Source organism: Podarcis bocagei (genome assembly GCF_964188305.1).
Source record: "Podarcis bocagei genome assembly, chromosome: 15".
Taxonomy (NCBI): domain Eukaryota; kingdom Metazoa; phylum Chordata; class Lepidosauria; order Squamata; family Lacertidae; genus Podarcis; species Podarcis bocagei.
Window position 1 is genome coordinate 25,876,515 of NC_138141.1, and position 22,293 is coordinate 25,898,807.

Here is a 22,293-nt window from a genome sequence, read left to right on the forward strand (position 1 = left end):
CTAAGAAGCTCAAGGCAGCCTAGTTGGGTATCTTTCCCCTCCTCCCCTCTATTTATTTGCACAATACCCTTGTGAGGTAAATTAGGCAATGTCTTGATAAATTGTCTGAATCTGGTATGGCGTTCAGATCGCGATACTGGTTGTCAGACAATTTGAACCGGCAATGCATTGCACCAGCTCAAATGGCCTGCGGATGACAAAGGCGCAGACAGACAGACAGACAGACAGAGCCTGAGAAGGTTGTGGGTGAGCACCTTCTTGGGCTCCGTCTGCCTGCCTGCACCTTTCAAACGCCACAAGTCTCTTCATTATTTTTGCAACGAACAGTCCAATATGACTTATCCTCTGGTAATAATATATTCGCTGTGAGGATGGAGTGAAGAGCCATTACTGCAGAACACCCCAAGCCGTACCTAGCGCAACCTGAGAACCTCTAAGGCAGGGGAGTCTAGCGCTGCTCAAACTCTGGTTGCTTCAGTTTAGAGCACACCCAAAGTGTGACAGTGTCACAGGATCACTGGACACAGTGCAGCTCATTGCTCTTTTGGCTGCTGCTCTGTGGGCAGCGCAAGCACCTTTCAGAGAGAGTGAGTGATACAAATCAAGGCATCCAGGCCGTGTCAAACTGGACACACATGGACATCGAGGTTTTTTGCGGCGGCTTGCTCCAACAACTGCCCTGTGGCATTGAAAGCACTGGCATGAGAACACAGACTTGTCCCTTTCTGCCTGGATCCACCCCAGAACCATAGCTGTCAACCTTCCCTTTTTTTGCAGGAAATTCCCTTATTCCAGCGCCGTTTCCCGCTGCTTCCCGCTGCTATCCCAGATTGTTAGATATCCCGTAGACTGTCCCCGGGACAGGTGAGGCTGCTGATCCCTTATTTTCAAGGCTGCTGATCCCTTATTTTCAAATTTGAAAGTTGACAGCTATGCCCAGAGCGCAACAATTTTTGAACCAGCTCTTGCATGGCACTACATTTGAAATTCAATTACTCTACACTGTTGAGCAGGCCAGCTCTTACCTGCCTCCCAGAGGTACTATCTAAGCTTAGTACTGACGGCACCCAGCAAATAATAAGTGTGTTTCAGCCCCTCATATCAGATCCCATCTAGGTATTGGTGCACTGCAAAGATTACAGGGTGGATCCCTTGCCCGGGGTCGTGGCAAGGATAAAAGTTGGGGGACCCATCTTGCAAGATAAGATGCAATACATAAATTAATGTAATACAAAAATTAAAAATTCTCACTATGGACTGAATCACCCCTTGCTCAGCAAGAGCAAAGGACTACCGCTTACAAACGAACAACCACATAGGAAACAGACAGTCACCCTGTACACTGATAAGGAGTTATAAAAAGCCCACCCTCCCACTACAGCCCAGCAGCTTCAAGAAAACACCCCATCCATCTTTGCTGCAATTACAGGACACCCACACTTGCAAGATATTTATTTTTACCACCCACACACAGCAGCAGGACACAATCAGAGGCACGCGTTTCTTGCTGGTTGCTTGTGATGGAGGCAAGGACCCCACAGGGCCCTGCCAAACAATTAAAAAAACAAAAACCTGTCAACAAGTGGCAAGACACACATGCAACAAGAGAGGGCAAGAACCTGCTAAGCAATGAGCAAAAAGTTTGTTGTGGCATCCTCCTCTGCTCCATCTCCCATCCTTCCCTTTTCACATACATATGTAAAAAAACAAAAAACAAACTGCCTTGCTGAACCCACCAGGTTAGATCTCCAACTACAGCTGGCCAGATGCTCCGAAAGCTCATTAGCAAGGCATGCGGGCAACAGGCGCTACACCAGCCTCATCTGACTCTCCTTTTGCAAGCAGAAACTCCTCTATAAAGGAGCAGAAACTCCTCTATCAGCATATCTTGTACTGTCCACCTTCCTTTTTTTATTTTGTTAATGCTACTGCCTCCTTTCCTCCCCCACCCATGCACTAGGGTTGCTGATGGGAAGCAGGAGGGATTGGGCAGATGGCAACAATAAGGGTCAGGGGCCGGAAACATCAAGGGAGACAATGGATTTCCCTCCAGTTTTGTTTAGTTTTCTCACACGTAAACACAGCATCCCCCCAACCGGGCTCAATGGTTTCTTTTTGTACTCCGGGGGGGGGGGGGGTCTGAACAGCTAGGATCAGGAGAAAGGAAAATTCCAATTACATGCAAGAGAAATCGACCAGGTGAGTGTCAGTTTTGGATCACACCTGACAGGATCTGAAAATGGGGCTAGTAGCTCTTGGTGGAAATCTGCAGCAGGGGGGGGATATTTGGGGAGGGGCTTATTTCACTCTTCAGACCCCCAGCCAGTGAAAAACCTAGAGGGGGGGGGGACAAAGATAATGGTGGCACTTTTCCCTCCATCCTTTTTGCTGGTTCACACACATACATGTCAATTCCTTGTGGTTTACAATATATATATGCATGCAAATATCTTTTCTGGGCTCTTTTGTTGTCTGGAAAATATTACAAATCAGATATTCATGCCAAGAACCAGAAATCCATCAGAATAATCTATGAAAGGAACATCAACAGCAGGAAAAGAAATTGTTAGGAAACAAAAAGAGCTTTCAAGCTGAAAGAACTTGGGAAAATGAAAAGTATTTCCTACTCAGTTGTGGACCCCACCCTGCCTGACACTCCTGCATTAGGGCTGTGTTCCCTGCCAGAAATCCCATAATTAGTCTAGCATGAAAGGAGTTAAAAACTGCCTCACCAAAGCAAAGTCAAAACAGAGCATTTAGCAATAGAGACAAATTCTTCCAAATCCTCAAGCTCCTTGTCCCCTTGCTCTCTCCTGCTATTTTTAGCCTTGTGTTTTCCAAATGTGCCAAGTGTTCCTTATGTTATCACTGTCAGAGGCCCCCTTTTCCCACAGTCACTCAGCTCACGCCCTGGGATGAAGCAAAACTATCCCTGCGTTCATGGTTTGGCCTCAAATGTTGAGGTGCCGTCATTACTTCATTGCGAGCAAAGGGCATTTCAGCAAATCCACATCAGCGCTATGATCACATTTATTTGACAGTTAATTCTAAATGCATGCATAACCCCGGTCAGCAACTCCTTATTAACCTGGCCATGTTTTGAATTGTAAAGGGGTCATAGGAAGCTGCCTTATACTGAGCAAGACCACTGATGTATCTAGATCAGTATTGCCCACACTGGCTGGCAGCAGCTCTCCACGATTTCAGGCAAGGGACCTTCCCATTCCTATCTTATTCATTTATTGCATTGCATTGTATTGTATTGCACCCTTTTCTCCAAGGACCTCAAGGCGATGTACGTGGTCCCTCCCTCCTCATTTAATCCCCACATCAACCCTGTGACGTACATTAGGCTGAGAGACAGTGACTGACCCGAGGTCACCCGCTGAGCTTTGTGGCCAGAGCTGAGATCTGAGCTCTGGTCTCCCAGGACTTTAACCACTACATCATACTGGATCTCTGGAGACGCCAGAGATCAAACCTGGGACTTCCTGCATTAAAAGCACTAAGTTGCAGCCTTCCTCAGGACAGCCGAAGAGCAGACACAGCTGCCAACTGAGTCATTCTCACACAAACTGAAGTGGCAGAAAGGACTCTTCAACTCCCCACGAACAGCAACGGTGGTTTTGCCACAGAGGCCTGCCTCCCTGCTTTGTGCATCACAGCTATGGAGGCTTGTAAACAGCATCTTGTTCTCACAGCGGCCAACCAGATGCCTGTGGCAAAACCTGCAAGCAGGACCAGAGTCCTCTCCCATCGTTTCCAGCAACTGGTCTTCAGAAGCATTGCTGCCTCCAATTGAGGAGGCAGGAGGCAGAGAATAGCTACTGTGGCTAGTAGCCATTGATATCCTTCGCCTTCGTGACATTTGTCTCATCCCCTTTTAAAGCCATCCAAGTTGGTGGCCATCATTGCTTCCCATGGGAGCTTGAAGCGTCTCCACCTCCATCGTTCTGCCCGGAAACTGAGGTCCAGCGCCAAAGGCTTTCTGGCAGATCCCTCACTACGAGAAGCCAAGTTACAGGGAACCAGGCAGAGGGCCTTCTCTGTGGCACCCGCCCTGTGGAACGCCCTCCCACCAGATATCAAAGAGACAAATAACTACCAAACTTTTAGAAGACATCTGAAGGCAGCCCTGTTTAGGGAAGCTTTTAATGTTTAATAGGTTATTGTATTTTAGTGTTCTGTTGGAAGCCGCCCAGAGTGGCTGGGGAAACCCAGCCAGATGGGCGGGGTATAAATAAATAAATAAATAAATAAATAAATAAATAATTATTATTATTATTATTATTATTATTATTATTATTATTATTATTATTTCTTTGATCCATCCTGATTCTTCCAACTTTCATCTTCATTGGATGTCCACTGAATTCCAGAGCTACGAGAAAGGGAGAAAAACTATTCTCAATTCACTTTCTCCATTCCTTGCATAATTTTATAGGACTGTGCTCTATAAAACGTGTTGATTATGACTGTTTTAATAAAATAAAATAAAATAAGAAGACAATGCAGCACGGCCAAAGCCTTGTCTGCAGTCCGCGCTGGGAGCGATCGCTTTGACAGGGTTGGGCCTGCCCTTGCTCTCTCTCACAGCATCAAGTTCAGCAGAGGTCTCAACTGTGTGAAATCACCACGCAATATTTGACATCTGCCTTTGACGGCAGAGATGCACGCAGCTGGTAATGTGGGCACCTCTCCCTTTCGGTTTCCTTTGCAGCCTCCGCAGCTGCGAGGCTTGAAGGACCGGCATGTCCTTCTTCTCTGTGGCATTTTCTGCAATCTAACACAAAGGGATGCCCTTATGCCACATCTCCCTTGGCCAAGGAAGTAAGGAGAACAATGGGGCCTTCTATCTGGTGTCGGATCATAACGTCACTTCCGCCTCACAGGGTGGTGTGAGAGAATTTAGTGGTTTTGCAGAGATGGCAACGTGCACTTAGGTCTGTGTGGGGAATCACGGCCCTCTTGGACCTCCATAATGAAGAACATTTCATCACAAGTTCTGCCACACAGCTGCACCTGATGTGAGGTAACATTCAGGGTGGTGATTCAGACAACCAAGTTAACCCTGGAGGTGACCAGATCGATTGTCTGTATGGGTTCTCTGACAACAAGATCAACAATAAGGCATTGTTTGGGCAGGCTCAGCTTTTCCCATGAGTGCAGCTCTCCATGGTGAGAAGTGGCACGTGCCAACATTCTCACTTCTGCTCCATCAAGCGATCTCCGTCCCATATGGAAGATGACATTCCAAACTGTCTGAGCTCAGATGCTACTGGACAGAATTCACTGTGGGCATCACCAAAGATGCACTCCAAAGCGAAATGGGCGAAGCAGGCCATGTGAATAATGCATGAGTTAATCTGGTAAGGGACCTCCTCTCCTTCCGATGGCCTGTCACATGTCGGAGCTCTCCTCTACTTGGAGCCCTCCTAGGAAAGCGAGCAGATCTGGGAAGCTCAATCTAATTATGAGGAGCTAATGAGAACCGACCTGCCCTTAAGATACCCAAGGCCGACTCCACGGCACTCGCGGTACAATCAGGGCACCTGACCTGGAATAGCAGGACAGCTCAGCAGGTCATATGGCCAAGGAGCCCAACTTGATTAGTGCTAATTCAATTGTGCCTGGGCGCCTTTCTTAGGCCCACCAAGATAGTAGTTCTCATCCCCTCCTTTCTTTCTCCCCAAAAAAGAATTATAATAGCAGTTATGTTTCAAGGTGCCAAAGCACTTTGCATACTTCTCTCAAGCAATCTGCACAACAACCCTGTAATGTACAAACTAGTATTATGATCTCCACATTGCAAGAGGGAGGATCATGGCTTACTCAAGGCCATTTAGCGAGTTTGAGGGTAAGGAAGGGCTGCCAGGTTTTAACTGTTCCAGTTTGAGGGCCTTCAACACTCACTCAACACACAAAAATTAAGGAACTTTAAGCTTTCCTTATTATTTTATCCTCATGCCAGGAAAAGCTTTGTTCTATAAACTTCTATGTTGCTGTTAAAAACCGAGCTGAAGAGCAAGGAAAATGTTGGCAACCCTTCCTTTGCTGGAACAGGAGTTCCTCCTAGCACTAACACAAAAATTATGTCAAAACAGCTGCATTCTCACTACATAAAATAACTGCACGCCAGTGCAATGTGGCTACTGGCCGTATCTGGCGAAATAAAAGGGAAATTTGGGGTTAGGTGGCACAAAGCAGGGCAGGGCATTGAAGGAGTAGCAAGGGGCTGCCACAGAGGATTTAGCAGCAGATCCTACATTCCATTGCTCATGGGAAAATATGAAAGTGGGTGATGGGGCAAGTCTTTATTTTGAAAAAATAACCATCTCCAGAATGCAGATGGTGCGATGGGAATGTCTCAGCTGCTGCCTTTCTCCCAGTAAGGCAGCTGTTCAAAAGTACAAGAGCCCAGTTAGGAAAGGGGTGGGAATATTGCAGTCAAACGGCAAAGGGGTCGTGGTGGTGGAATTAAGCGACGCAGTTAGGTAGCAACATTCCACCATCTTCCTTTCCCAGGGGATGCTGTGAGGCTCCATTATACAGAAACAATGCAATGACTCAAGGAATCACTGCTCTATACCCGGTGTCCCTCTCTTAGCCACCCACCACCTGCCCATCGGAGATGTCAATAAGATAGGTAACTACACAACTTTCAGAAGACATCTGGAGGCAGCCCTGTATAGGGAAGTGTTTAATGTTCGATGTTTTGTTGTGTTCTTATATCTGTTGGAAAAAGCCCAGAATGGCTGGGGAAACCCAGTCAGATGGGTGGGATACAAATTATTATTATTATTATTATTATTATTATTATTATTATTATTCCCCAGGTAGGGCTGGGAAAGGCTTCTCTATGAAGCCCTAGAAAGCCTGCCTGCCTATTTACATAATTCTAAGTTAGATGGATAAGCAAACAGACTCTGTATGAAGGCAACTTCCTATTTTGCTTGCGACAGGGGCTGCAGCTCAGTGGCGCACGCTGATGGTCCCAGGTTTGGGCCCTGGCAGCATCTCCAGGTAGCACTGAAACCCTGGGGAGTTGCTACTAGTCAGTGAACACAATACTGGGCAAAATGGACCAACAGTCTGGCAGCTTTCTATGTTCCTATCTCCACCTTAGTGGTGTGACCGTTTTTAGACTGAAATGTGGTGTATGTACACACACTTTAAATAAAATAAGAATTGCCTCTCTGGTTAAGAGGCCATCTGGCAGAGAGGAATAAGTAAGGGGTTTTTGTAATGCTTCACACCCACCCCTTGCTTATCTCAGGGCTAGTAACCAAACCACAAGCAAAGGAAGTCTAGACTAGGAAAAACGGTGAAAAAGTAGCCCACAGATACCAAATCGCAGCTTGAGGGAATGCAGTACAAAGTGTTCTGTACCAGACACAGAAAAGCAGAAGTGTGTGCATTTTATTTATTTATTTATTTAAATCTCCAGCTTTCCCCCCTTTCTTTTAAGAAAACTTCAAAGGGCTTATCCACCCCCCTTCTCCCAACCCCAAGTGGGAGAGAAGCTTATTAAATCACGCTGGGACTTTGGGTGAGGACAGCTGGCCTTGAGTCTGGCATATCAGAAGAGCCTTTATAGAGAGAGGAGAGGAACACGTTAGCAACCAGCATCAAACACGCACAGAGAGTCATGCACAACACACCCACAGAAGGGAGGCACGCTCTGGCCCCAGGCAGGCATCGCACAGAAGGCTACCTCAGCAGCCAAGTGAGATAATCTAGCCTGGTATTCCTCTACACCTCCTTGATAGCAGAACGAAAGCATTACATTGTAAAGTCAAGGCTTTCCGAAGATAAACAGCCTCCATCTGGAAGGATTACAAAGGGCCTGGGCCACAGAAGGCTTAGAGGACATACCAGTCAGCAAGCTAGAGAAGAACTTCCGTTGCCTCCCTCAAAACAAGAGCAGAACAGGAGCAGGGAAAACTCCTGATTTCACCTCAATAAAATTAAGTCCAGCGGCAGCTAAGGTGCTTCCACTCTAGTGGGATTGCTACCCGCCGTTCACCTTCCTTTCTTTTTTTGGTGACTCCAGGATGCAGAACCTGCGACCCTCCATCTGCTATTGTCCTTCAGTTCCCATCAGTTCTGACCGCTGGCCAGGCTGGCTGGTGCTGATAGAAGTTGGGAGGATCACAAGTTGTCCATCATCCCTGACAAGATACCGTCATACAGGCATTGCTATTGTGGATTTTCTGTTCTCAGACCACCTAAAGCCCAACTATTTTTTTCAAAAGAACAGAAGGCCACAACCACCATGGGTATAAAAGCCCTTAGGGTTACTCTTCCAACTGTTTAAGAGGTAGAGGTTTTTGATTTGGCTTGGTAAATCTGAAGAGGCAACATTTTCCAGGTCAGGCCACTTGGGAATAGGGATCTATTCAGTGCTATTTTTCTAGAAAAAAGAGGTGCCAAAACTCACCATAAACATCTCCTTTTTTCTCTTATAATAGCAATGGCACCTACCTGAGAGGTGCTAGAACTCAGTTCCAGTGAGTTCTGGCTGGGGAAAAAACCTCTGGATTTACTCCAAAGTTGAAATTGATCTTCCAATTGGTTTTCTCATTAGTGATTAGGCTTTATGGTTATCAGTGGTGTTGGCCTGTAGTTTAAAAGAGCAATATATGTAGGTCACCATGACCCGAATCAAGCCTTTGCAGTCTTCACTAGTTCCCTCTGCTGTCCCGTTTGCTTGAGAATAGTGAGGGTTACGGTCTGGGGCCCCACGTGCATAAGCAAAAAATGTGTAAGTGGGAACAGCCTCTAAAAAGCATCCAAAACACCAATTTTCTCCTGCTCTCCGACTTTCTCTCCATACAACTCTCTAGAGTTCAGGTTCTGGGGCTGGCTGGAGGACTCATGGAAAAAAGGCTGCTGCTGCGCTACCCCACAAGCCAGCTGCTAGGCAGGGAGGCTGAGCAGCCTAAACAAAGCCCTGCTGTACCTCCAGTCTCTCTGGGGCTTCCTTTGCCCTCACTGAAGTCCTCCTAAGGCTACAGGGAGGGTCTCCTCATGATCCATGAAGACTCTCCAGCTGTCTCCCGCCATTTCCTGGTTTGAATCTATCAATTTGTTTGCTTCCTGGCGTCACACGTGTACGCGGACGTGCGTGAGTCGGTTGTGCATAAGTGGGGGGGGGGACGCCTGTATAAGGTTGTTTTTAAAAACAAATAAATGTCCACAGTCACTAAAATTTTCTTCGTTACTAGAGCAGCATCCCAGAATGCAGAAATTAAGCACCTTCATCTGCATGCCTGATGTCTTGGGGTAATTTGTGAGTCTTAAGTTAATAGTTTACCTTTGAGCTTAACTTGTATGACTAACTGTGGCATATGTTCTTAAGTACCTGCAGGATCAAGGCCTTGTTTCCTAGAGTTGACAACCCAGCTATGAAATCTTTCCCCAGGCTAAACTTGCTCTGTTATATATAAATACAGCTTTGTTAATTTTAAAATACCTGTCTGCCTAGAGGATATATATATATTGGACAGAGTTCTGGTGCTCTTTTTATTTTAAGAGAGGCAAATAAAATATAATTAGTTTTATGCCGCCACTCCTCTGTTCCAGGATGGGAAATTATTCCAGAAATCTGATCTTTTGCAAGAGATAATGAGAGGCCAAGGTATTATTATGGAAAATAAAAGAAAACCACACCTACCCACATGAAATATCACACTAAAAAAACCTGTTTGTTCACACATTGCAGGAGGTCACAAATGTAAGAATTGCCTTGATGAATCAGACCAAAGTCCATCAATGGGTATGTTCACACATCATGCGATAAGTCAGGGTTGCTGGCTTCTTGTGAATGACAGTGATTTGGGGAAGAAAATTTTCCATTGCTTGAATTTTGACACAGAAGATTTGCTATGTCTTAAGTTCATTCATAACAATGAATGGCTGTCATTTACAAATACAATTATTAGGAAAGATTAACATTTCTAAAGCTGTAATTAATGTTTCCCCCCCCCAGGTGATTATCACAAGAAGGATGTGAGTCAGCGTATATGCACAATTCTTCAGGTTGCTAAAACATATTGGTGTGCCAACAATTTTCAATTATTTGCATTTTCTTAAATATGAACAATGGAAGATTTTCCAAAAATCCCCTCACACATCACTAGTAAATGAGCACTACAATTGTATACATAGTTCAATTGTTCCTGCTTTTTTTCTCCCCAGCACAAGCAGGAGAAATAAACCAGGAAACTGCAAGATAGAGTCACTAGGATGTTCACGTTTTGTTATTCCTTTAACAAGTCAGGAAGGATCTCCAGCCAGCCTTGAGCCACGGTTTGTTATTGGCTTACAAATCCTAGCTTGATGGGGAGAAGCAAATTATGACATCAAGTCCAGATGTGACAGGAAGCCAAACTTAACTGCAACTTCTGGTTTTGTTTCTCTTGCTCATTCTAAGCAAGAGATGATTATGATGGGTATGAATTCAAGGAATCATAGGGCTGGAAGGCACCCCAAAGGCCAGCTAATCCAACCCCCAGCTAAAGAATCCCAGGCAGATGGTTATCCAATGCTTTTAAAAACTACCACCTTCCAAGGGAGTACGTTCCACTGTCAAACAGTGCTTGATATCAGAAAGTCCTTCCTATTGTTTAGTCAAAATCTCATTTCTTGTCATTTGAATCCATTGGTTTACACCCAATGGATGTAAGTATTTTCTGTTTTCTGGATGTTTTCTGGAGCAGCAGAAAACAAGCATGCTCCGTCTTCTATATGACAGCCTTTCAGATATTTGAAAATGGCTGTCGTATCAGCTCCAGTCTTCTCTTCACCAGCCTAAGCACACCCAACTCCCATTGGGTTTCATGTTCACAATAAACCAGCGTAAGCCAGTAATTCTGGTTTAGTGTAATGTGCAAATGTGGCAGTTCTGTATTCAACAGTAGATGCCAAATATATCTGAACACCTACAACCAGGACAGGAAGGCAACAGCCCTCTCCTACTGGCTGTCTCTGCACCTCGTATTCAGAGGTTTTTGCTGCCTCTAGATCTGGACATTCCATATAGCTAGATTTTGGCTGCAAAACACAATAAAGGAACGGGTAATGGGATGTGGCCATAGCTAACATCTAAGTATAATACTCAGTAGATCTTTTAGAGGGAAACGACTGGGAGGCAATTATATGCATGTTGAAAAGGTTGTCATTTTTCCGAGATGAAGGATAAAAACAGCCGCTACTGATTTGCAAATGTTAAAGGGGTGTTTATTTTGAAATGCTAATTTTAACCACTGCTGTGGATGAGTTGCCAGCACACTGCACACACAGCATGAGGCAGGGTGTAGCTCAGTAGCAAAGCATCTGTTTTGGATGGGGATGGTCCCAGGTTCAGCCCCCAACTTCTCCAGGAACCACTGGAATCGATTCCTGCTTGAAGACCTGGAGAGCAGCAGTCGGACAGCGGAGTAAGTCGCATTTTATTAAATGGAACTCACCTCCGAGCAGACCCTTACAACATTGCATTGTAAGCCCCACCCCCCATGTGTGCATTGTTAAGCAAACTAATAATTTGCTCCGGAGAAGAGAAGCAAGGAACGTCCAGCACGCATTGTCATTTCCTGACATTGAAATCCCAGCTAGGGAGTGGGGGCTTTGCGCCTACATCTGCCATTGGCAGGACTTAAGAAATTCTGCTTGCAACCATATGTCTGATTGTTTAAATGTCCCCAAGCTGAGCCTATCAGTCTTTTTTTTTTTTTTTCCAAGCTCTGGAGGATTATACTTTGGGGACTCAAAAACGGCAGGGGAAGATGTGTAGAAACACGACAGCCTTAGAGGTGGGAGAAGAAAAGTATTTCCCCAAAAAACTTCGCAGTAGGGATGGTTTTGCAGTACCTTTAGTCACTGTGCAGGAAATAATACTTGGGAAGTCTGAGTAGACTTTGACTGGAGATCCCTTCAATAGAGGACGTAAAAACATAAGAAGAGCCTGGATCAGGCCAGGGGTCCATGCAGTCCAACATCCTGTTCTCCGAGAGGCCAACCTGATGCTTCTGAGAAGCCTGCAAGCAGGTTCTGAACACAAGGGCACGCCCTGCTCCTGTGGCTTCCAGCAACTGGTATTCAGAAGCATACCTGCTTCCGACTTGGAGGTAGAGCATTGCCACTGTGGCTAGTAGGCACTGACAGCCTTTATCCTCCATCAATTTGTCTAACCTCCTTTCAAAGCCATCCAAGTTGGTGGTCATCACCGTCTCTTGCGTGAGGAACTTCCATAGTTTAACTATGAGCTGCATTAAGAAGTACATTCCTTTGTCTGTTCTGAACCTTCCAACATTTGGCCTCGCCGGATGTCCCCAAGTTCTAGCATTGCATTATGGGAGAGGGAGAAAAACTTTCCCCTATCCGTTTTCTCCATGCCATGAAGAATTTTCCTAAATAATAGGTTAAAAACTTCTCTTTTTTGGAAGTGGGGAGGCAGAGAAGGTCCTCCTTTCCTTTCACTCTGCAGTTTTAATATGAAATCTTAGGCGCAGTATCACGCCCAGAGTTCAGAAACGGCTCAAGCTAATGATATTCCCTGTCGCAAAGTGCGCCTAGAAAAATGGGAGTTTTGAACACTAACTGGGCAGCAGTGATGCTTGGGCATACATTTCTGATGCAGTTACAGATAGGTAGCCATGTTGGTCTGCCATAGTCAAAATAAAAAAATTCCTTCCAGTAGCACCTTAAAGACCAACTAAGTTAGTTCTTGGTATGAGCTTTCGTGTGCATGCACACTTCTTCAGATACACTGAAACAGAAGTTGCCAGACCCTTCTATATAGTGAGAAGGTGGGGAGGGGTATTACTCAGAAGGGTGGTGGGAACGGGAGATTGGCAGATAGCTGAGATGAGCCTGTTGACGACTCTTGACAGTAATAGGTCTTACAGGAAAAGGCAAGGGGTGAGAAGGTGAGAAATGGCTTAGTCATGTATAATGAGATAATAATCCAATGTCTTTGTTCAGACCAGGTCTCTCCATGGTTTTAAGTTTGGTAATGAGTTGCAATTCATTCAGCTATCTGCCAATCTCCCATTCCCACCAACCTTCTGAGTAATACCCCTCCCCACCTTCTCACTATATAGAAGGGTCTGGCAACTTCTGTTTCAGTGTATCTGAAGAAGTGTGCATGCACACGAAAGCTCATACCAAGAACTAACTTAGTTGGTCTTTAAGGTGCTACTGGAAGGAATTTTTTTATTTCTGATGCAGTTATGGCAGGGAAACAAAGTACAGGCAACTTATGCTTTCTTGTCCTCTTGATCAGCAAGGAACAGCCGAAGCCGCTCTCCATGCCTCTGAAAGCTCAGCTGCCACCTGCTTCTGCATTCTACCAATCACCCATATTTCAGAAGCTTTGACCATAATAATCAGAAAGCATTATGGGAAGTGTTTTGTCCGTCACAATGAACAAAAGGAGCTTCACATGAAAGGCAAATCTGAGATGATGTATTTTTGCCACTTAGTAGCCTGAATTAATCAGTACATCCTCGTTCAGTATTCTGCAACGCATTTCGCTATCGGCCTATGTTGTACTTTGGCAATAGTGTGTTGACATTGTCTTTTCCAGAAGTGCTTGTGCTGTCTTTGGCTTAAACAAATAAGATACCTAGTGTAATTATTTCAATGGAATGATGTACCTATGATTAAATTACAGTTACGATAAGCCCCTTGCTATTCTACTTGTTTTGTTCGTCTGATAGGTCAAACGGCTGTGGCACCCGTAATCTGTGAAGACAAGTGGCGGCAATCTCTTGTGAAGATTGTTAGGGTTGGGGATAACCTATGACGGAGTTGTTGTTTTCCCCTCCAACAGAAATATGCCTTATGCTTTTAATCTTCCTGCTGGAAGAGGAAACAGATTGAGAATGGAACCACGTTAATTAATTTTGTGTCTTTGCTTCATCAGCTTTTATGGGATGCGACTTCTAAACAAGCCTCCAGACAGCATTAAATGTTCAGCATCTCAGGCAGAGAGAGATTTAGTTTACCCCAAACCATTTTGCAACAAATGGTTTCGCATAACGGGAAGACGGAAGATGTGGGGGATTCTGAATCAGCACTTACTGGCCTATGGGAATCGAGTGTCCTATCTCTTTCCCCCACCCCAACCCCACACTACAGCTCACCCCTGCTTTGCGGGGTGGGGGTGGGAATGATTCACTGACATTCCTTGGCTTAGTGGGGATGGGTGCAATCAGCTGTGAAACATTACTTCTAAATTTACAGCAGCATCCAGTTCTGCCTCAACACACATGCACAAAAATAAAGGGGGTTTGCAAAGAATGCCAAAGAAAAGATGTGGTTTGCTAAAGAGCAAAAGTTAGTACAAACAACTCACCATTGTTCTACCCCAGTGGTTTTTCAAACCGTGTTCCAGAGAATGTTGGTGTTGCTTGCCAGTGTATCAAGGGTTACTCAACAAGAAGATTAGTGATGGTAGACACTCTCCCACCACTGACCACAACGACTCATGCTCATTGTTACTGTACCAATCTGTCCCAATACAGTGGTACCTTGGTTTTCGAGCATCTTGGAAGCCAAACATTTCCGTTTTTGAACACGCCTCGGAAGTCAAATGGCTTCCGCTGCATGTTTTTCAATTTTCTCAATGGACATTGCAGACAGCCCTTTGCACCTTGGCTGTCGAACGTTTCAGAAGTCGAACAGTCTTCTGAAACAGATTACGTTCGACAACCAAGGTTCCACTGTACACAGTGGTTTGGCAGTGTTGGGTGCCTTCTAGGTGCACTATTAGTTTGATGAGATCGATGAGGCCCGAAGGGAAACAGCGCCGGTTGTGACAAATACAGATCAGAATGGAAACTGCTGCCTTCTTACATCCCTCATTGCAACCCTTTGCTGCTCGGGAGGACACTGCAGCCTATAGCCTTGATGGATCATCACAAAGGACAGCTGTTAACAGAACTGGGGATTTCTAGTACTATCCAGAGAAACTCTTGACTGGGACGTGATGTGGGGAAAGTTGCCTTGAAAAGAGAAAATCTGAAAACCACTTTTAAAACTTGAAAATGGGACGGCTAAATGGACAGCAGACGAGCCTTAAGTGAACCACAAGTGACCCGAATGAACCTGGAAATTGGAAAGAAGTATATTTATACTACAAAACCTCACAGACTTTGTTTTGTTTTGTAAGCAAAGCAGCGGTTATTTATAGCTCAAATTATAAGCACGCCAATGGAATTGTCAACGAGGTAAACCCACCACCACTGGTATCCATCCAGACAATGCAACATTAATCCTGGGCAATATTAATAAAGACGGGTCAAAAAAAGAGAAAGGAATCAAAGTTCATAGCTGGGTCACTTGACTTTCAGCACAGAGAAGGAAAGAGACATGGGCGGTGTTTGCACACACTTACACACACCTCTCCACGAATTGAGGCATATTTGAGTAACAAAAAACAGTTGCGATAAATGTCAGGAGGGAGAGGCAGCTTGCTAGTATCACACATTCTTTGCCAACAGCTGTAGAGTGGACCCAGGCAAGAGGAACGCACAGATGCTTCTCTTACGGCTTGACGAAGTTTCTGGTTATTTACTGCTGGATGAAAAACACCAAATCCTGCCTAAAGGATGTTACTGAACTTGCCATTTGAAACGCCCAATTTTGGCTCAGCTCGATGAGTTTGTATTTGCATGCAACTGCCCTGGTTACTGCACATTAATGATGCATGCAGCTCCTTGCCCTAATGACATTCTTGGCATTCAAGTCCCCCTTCCCAATTGAGAAGTCTGAAAGTCTAAAATCTACAACCCCACAAAAGCTTCCACGGGCCTAGACAGCTGGCTTGGAGCATTTGCTTGCTTGAACGACAGCTGGATGTTACTTTTTTAAAAAAGGGGGTGGTTGCAGGGACTCTCAAGATATTCTTACTATAACACTACAAAAAGACCTTTGTGGGCACAAAACCCACTTGTGACTCTGGAGAATTTCATGACTCTCAACTATCTTAGCACACCATAGGATGCAAATCCTCACTGACGATTCTGTCCCAAGGTTGAGGAGTTGGTGGGGTTATAAGAAATTAGGAGTGCAGGGCAATGGCCAAACAGCTGGTTTTAAGTATAGGACACCCCATAAAAATCACTACTTCATTTAGAAGTTGTATGGAATGGGCTATAGCAAGTCACACACTTTTTGGCTTGAATTATCTGTCTTGCGGTTATAAAGAAGCAAAGAACAGTAAAGCACTTTGAACATTGTGCATGTTGACTTGGAAATCAGTCTCACGGATTCAGTAAAATTTACTCCCATGGAGAAGAGGATGTAGTATTTCTAGTAGTACTCAACATTTTTAAAGAATCTTGACAGAGGAGAGACAGAATTTAGGTAAAATTCCAAAACCCACATTAGGGCTGTACTTTTTTGTCTGGCTGACCAAATTGTGACAGAATAATATATGCAAGCTTTCAAGTTCTCCAGAACTCTTAATTTGGCTAGGTGCTATATAAAACAAGGGTGAGATGCTGGAAAAGAATGTGAGAATTGGAGCCATGGATGGCGTCTGCATTTAGTCACAAGATGGAATGTGGGAGAGGTAGCAGACATTCAACTGAGGCTCTGTTCATCGCTTTGCAGAACCTGCTGGAAATGAGGAGCATACACTGGCTGATCCCCCATATGGGAGGAAATATATAAACCAGCTTCATCAGATCTAGCCTGATAACCCAGAATTCCTCTTGGACACGGGGACACAAAACCCCTCCTCCACTTGATTGCTTTTATGGTTTAATATGGTTGTGATGGTTATGTATATGGTTATGTCTCTCTGTTCCCTCAAATCCCTCCTCAAAATCTGTTTTTTTCTGTGAATCCATAATCTCTATCCCAAACTGAACCCAAAAGCCTGACATATGCATGGACCTTCTTCTATGTGAACTCATCTGATCCACTGAGATCTGAAACAAAGTGCCTTCTTCAGGAGCCCCCACCTCAATAATAATAATAATTTATTTATACCCTGTCCATCTGGGCTGGGTTTCCCCAGCCACTCTGGGTGGCTTACAGCATATCTAAAAACAAAAAAAAAATCAAGCATTAAAGTAAGTGACTACACTAGTATCCTAATTAAAAAATAATTATTTCACCTATTATTTTTAATGGTTTTGCTGGCTGTCCGTATTTAAATTTATTTCAATTGTTTTTATCAAGCTTCTATGTAAAGGCCTGCTGCAGCTATAGATTTAGATGATGTTGGTTACCTTATTGTTTTATTGCTGCAGTCTGTATTTTGCTGTTTTGATTATTATAGCACACTCTGATTTAGGCTGCAATCTTATGCATATTTACTTGGAAGTAAAACTCACTGAACTCAGTGGGTCTTGCTTCTGCATAGACATGTATAAGATTCCACTATTAGAGTACTATTTGTTTTATTGTTGTGAACTGGTTTTTAGACTGGTAAGCAGAAAATTAGTATATATCTATTTCAATTTATTAATTTTCTTGGGTTCATCCCTTATCTTCTCTTTCCTATCACTGTCCTTTGTTGGGAATGTAGATGTTTTATTTAAAATACATACATGTATAGTATACATATAGATAATGCACACAGACCAGCATTTCTTGTGTTTTTGTCAGATTCAAGGCAGCTAACAAAAAAGAATCCTAAATTCCAGAATTAACAAACTAAAAACCATTCAGTAATGTGGCATAGAATTATTGGGGGGGGGGGTTCCCTCCAGTACTTTCTTTTTCCATGGATCCCCCCCCCCATTTCATAAGGTCAGTAGTGACAAGGAAGGGCTTCAAATACAGTATTAGACAACCGTGGTATCAGAAACTGTTTTGATGCAAACTGAAAATATTTTGCTGCAAATTACCCTAGGCAAATCATTCTAATTTATGTACACAGAGATAACCCCCCCCCCTTCACAGACTTTTTTCCAATTAAAATTGGAAGATTCAGGGAATGCTCTGTCTCCAATATCCTCCAGGGCAGGAGCGATGATTCTAGCAAAATGCAAGTTTTATGGGAGAAGGTAGTTGTTTAGAAAAACTGGTTTTAGATTTATTTAGAGCTGTATTGGTTTTATTTTTATTTATTTAATTTATTAAATTTGTATACTGCCCTTCATCTGAAGATCATGGGGGCAGTTAAAACTAGCACCTTTAATTCTGTCCAGAAAAAAAGCTAGTGAAGATCTTCAAATAATGGCAAATGTGGGTCCCATGTTCAGTAACCTGCCTGACATTTACTGATGTTTGCAATTCACACTGTGAAGAGCTTAGGGCAGGAACCTTTTAATGCCACTCTGTAAAAAACTATGAGTGCTGAATGCTATATGCGCCAATCTGGTATCAGTCAGATTTTTTATAACTTGTTCCACAGTCTGTAACAGACACATTTTGGTATTTCACAGCTGTTTTGCAAATAAGCTCAGATGTGTTATTTAAGCTGTTGTTACTATCCCAGACCAAAGGCATAATAGACTGTAGAAACTGAAATAAAGTTTGGAAAAGTAGTATCAGAAGATCTTGGAGAGCTACCCTTCAAAATGCCCACTCCAGAGGGAAATTTCTTTGTAGAAAGAAACCTATGTGAGATTGTGTATTTTTCTGGCAGTTGCAAGAGAAGACGCACATTTGTGTGTGGTTATCACAAGCAATAATTTACACAGGAGGTAAGTATTACTTCCTACACTGAATGATTTCGATGTAAGAAGCAGGATTAAAAATACCACATTTATCTCTCTTTTGCCTGTCTGTCTGGGGGTGAGGACACAAATGGTTGAGAGAGACCCCCCCTCCCCCAAACTGTGACTGCCACTCTCCAACTCCCTCCCTGGGGCCTTTATTAATAGCCAGACAACAAGCAAGTCCCAACTCATTCGTGAATGGAATTAACAAATGTTTTTGCAATTAAAGCTGCAAACATTTGCGTGGGGCTCCAGGAACAAAGGGTGTCTCTGTTGCCAAGTGAATAGGATCCAGTATCAACTCTGCCTGCCTGGCCAACCATCACATTCCTGATTCCCTCATCCTCTGGAAAGGTGGGGGTGGTGCTTGAGTTATGGAGAGAGTTTTAGGGAAGCAAGGTCCCTTATTTCTTATTGGGGTGGGGTTCACTGTCATATTCTTCAAAGGTACCAATACAAAAAGCAAGTCATTGGATTGGGGAGGGGGGGAACACGCCTTTCCCTCTTGTTTTATAATTAAATCTTGGGGTTGGGGTATTTGTGTGTGTGCATATATTCTGAATACACATACAAATTACCGTATTTTGCGCCCCATAAGACGCTCCGGCCCATAAGACGCACCTAGTTTTTTTGGGGGGAAATAAAGGGGAAAAATTATTTTCCCCCCCCAGGCGCGGGGCTGGGGCACCCCGAGCTTCCCCCGACCCCAGCCCCCAAACAGGCAGCTCTCTGCAAGCCGTGGGAGCCCAGCAGTGGTTCCCGCTGCTTGAGGAGAGATCCGCGAAGCCTGCACGTGCTGGGATCAGCGCTTGCAGGCTTCGGGATGCCTGCAACTCTCCCCAAGCAGTGGGAACGTTCCCGCTGCTTGGGGAGAGATCCGCGAAGCCTGCGCGTGCTGGGATCAGCGCTTGCAGGCTTCGGGATGCCTGCAACTCTCCCCAAGCAGTGGGAACGTTCCCGCTGCTTGGGGAGAGATCCGCGAAGCCTGCGCGTGCTGGGATCAGCGCTTGCAGGCTTCGGGATGCCTGCAACTCTCCCCAAGCAGTGGGAACGTTCCCGCTGCTTGGGGAGAGATCCGCGAAGCCTGCGCGTGCTGGGATCAGCGCTTGCAGGCTTCGGGATGCCTGCAACTCTCCCCAAGCAGTGGGAACGTTCCCGCTGCTTGGGGAGAGATCCGCGAAGCCTGCGCGTGCTGGGATCAGCGCTTGCAGGCTTCGGGATGCCTGCAACTCTCCCCAAGCAGTGGGAACGTTCCCGCTGCTTGGGGAGAGATCCGCGAAGCCTGCGCGTGCTGGGATCAGCGCTTGCAGGCTTCGGGATGCCTGCAACTCTCCCCAAGCAGTGGGAACGTTCCCGCTGCTTGGGGAGAGATCCGCGAAGCCTGCGCGTGCTGGGATCAGCGCTTGCAGGCTTCGGGATGCCTGCAACTCTCCCCAAGCAGTGGGAACGTTCCCGCTGCTTGGGGAGAGATCCGCGAAGCCTGCACGTGCTGGGATCAGCGCTTGCAGGCTTCGGGATGCCTGCAACTCTCCCCAAGCAGTGGGAACGTTCCCGCTGCTTGGGGAGAGATCCGCGAAGCCTGCACGTGCTGGGATCAGCGCTTGCAGGCTTCGGGATGCCGGCAACTCTCCCCAAGCAGTGGGAACGTTCCCGCTGCTTGGGGAGAGGTCCGCGAAGCCTGCACGTGCTGGGATCAGCGCTTGCAGGCTTCGGGATGCCGGCAACTCTCCCCAAGCAGTGGGAACGTTCCCGCTGCTTGAGGAGAGGTCCGCGAAGCCTGGAGAGCGAGAGGGGTCGGTGCGCACCTACCGCTCTCGCTCTCCAGGCTTCAGCGAAAGCCTGCATTCGCCCCATAAGACGCACCCACATTTCCCCTTCATTTTTGGAGGGGAAAAAGTGCGTCTTATAGGGCGAAAAATACGGTACATGCAGATGGGAGTAATGAGTGCTAATGCCAATTTTTAAAAGGGACACAAAACTTTTATAAAAATGGTGACCCACAATTTCCATTTTTCTACCTGTATTGTACTAAAACAAAGTCTACTCACTTCCATCAAAACTCCTACCCTAACCCTAAAATAACTACAGGTAAGTAGCCATGTTGTTCTGCTGTAGGCGAAACAAAATAAAAAAAAATCCTTCCAGTAGCACCTTAGAGACCAACTAAGTTAGTTATTGGTATGAGCTTTCGTGTGCATGCACACTTCTTCAGATATCTGTTTACTTGGATGGGATAGATTGAGCTAGGGAGAATCTTCATTAGTACTTTATTCTAAGTGCAGGGAACCCCCCCCCCAAAAAAAAACCCTTTCCCTTTTGTCTCAGTGTTTTTCAGATTATAAACCCAAGGGCAGGGACTATCTCATCCTTGACATTTGTAAGCAGCTCTGGGAGTCTTTTGGGGGCTGAAAAGCGGGATCAAAACACTTTAAATAGATAAACACATTTTTTAGTGTAATAAATATGCGGAGGGACAGGGGACTCTCAGCTGCGGAAATGTTTCCAAACCTTACACCCCGTTCACTTTTAAATACTTTCTTAGTACAATGTCTTTTACTCCAAGGCTGCTGTGAGGTTCCATACCACACAGACATCAACATCTTATTTTTAAGTACGGTCTTATCAGCACAGAGCACCACCAAACAAAAGGGGAAAGACTTTCTCTCACCACTTTAAAAAAGTGGGCTAAAACTTTCCCTTTCATCCCTCCCTTCTAGTTTGAATAAATGTTGCTGCCCTCTCCGTTGCAAAACTCAACATCCCCCCCACCTTAAAAAAAAACCCTCCCCAAGCCACACATTTGTGAATGCAAAAGCCACCCTCAATAGCTTCTATTGTCCCAGGCAGCCTTCGCTCCTCGATGATGGGAAGGGTGCAAAGCTCACGCATGACCCCCGCCCTGCTTGCACAGCAGCCAGGCACCCCCGCCCCTTCAAATTTCCAACTCGTGGCTGCTGAAAACAATGATGGGCGGGGGAGGGGGCTGAAGTATGATCGCCCCACTCCGCTGCAAACCGCTCAGCCTCGTTATCCCCCCCGCAAATAAAAACCGGGGTCCCTCTAGGCAAAGCCCGGGCGACCCGCCGCCCCCAAACCCGGGACCTCTCCTGCTCCCCAGCCGGGCGAGACTCACGGAACATGGGAAGCAACAGCAGGAGAAGGAGCGCCCGCCGCCTGAGCGCCATGATGGGGATGCAACTAAGCCGTCCGCCTGGCCGGGCCGGAGCTTGCGCATTCCCCGTCTGGCCAGGTCCCAGCGCCGGGTGGGAGGAGAGAAAGGGAAGGAGGGAAGGAGGGAGCGAGCGGGAGATGCCCGCCTTAGCAGCGCTCGGCTGCTCGGGCAACGGTTGCTAGGAGACGAGAGATGCTGGGGCTCCGTTGCCTCGGCAACCGCATCCACAGTCGTGCGGAGGGGCAGGAGAAGCCTGGAAAGGATGGATGCGGCGGTTAGCTCCATGGGTTTGTTTGTTTCTTCCAAAGCCCCCCACCTCCCACAAGGAAACAGTTTGGGAACCTGGGCCCCGGGGTCGCGGGGAGTAACGGAGTCGAAGCGAGTGGTTGAAGGTACCATCGAAATAGTATCCAGGTGACAAGAAATGCTAGGTCCGTCCCA

The 22,293-nt window shown here is 45.7% G+C and overlaps 1 protein-coding gene and 1 long non-coding RNA gene across 2 annotated transcripts in view; both read right to left on the bottom strand.

Annotated features, from left to right (window-relative positions):
- JAM3 (junctional adhesion molecule 3) overlaps positions 1–22,004 on the bottom strand; it is a 36,750-nt gene extending 14,746 nt beyond the window's left edge. Inside the window, exon 1 of the mRNA XM_081172730.1 lies at positions 21,814–22,004. Within this exon, the coding sequence (XP_081028856.1) occupies positions 21,814–21,865 (52 nt within the window). The 5' untranslated portion in view covers positions 21,866–22,004. The remainder of the gene's footprint in view (positions 1–21,813) is intronic.
- Positions 7,427–10,392, bottom strand: LOC308574028. The gene is made up of 2 exons (XR_014002308.1): positions 8,485–10,392; positions 7,427–8,449 (listed from the first exon to the last, which is right to left on the bottom strand). It is a non-coding gene; the product is annotated as an uncharacterized lncRNA (long non-coding RNA).
- Positions 22,005–22,293: the final 289 nt, after the last annotated feature.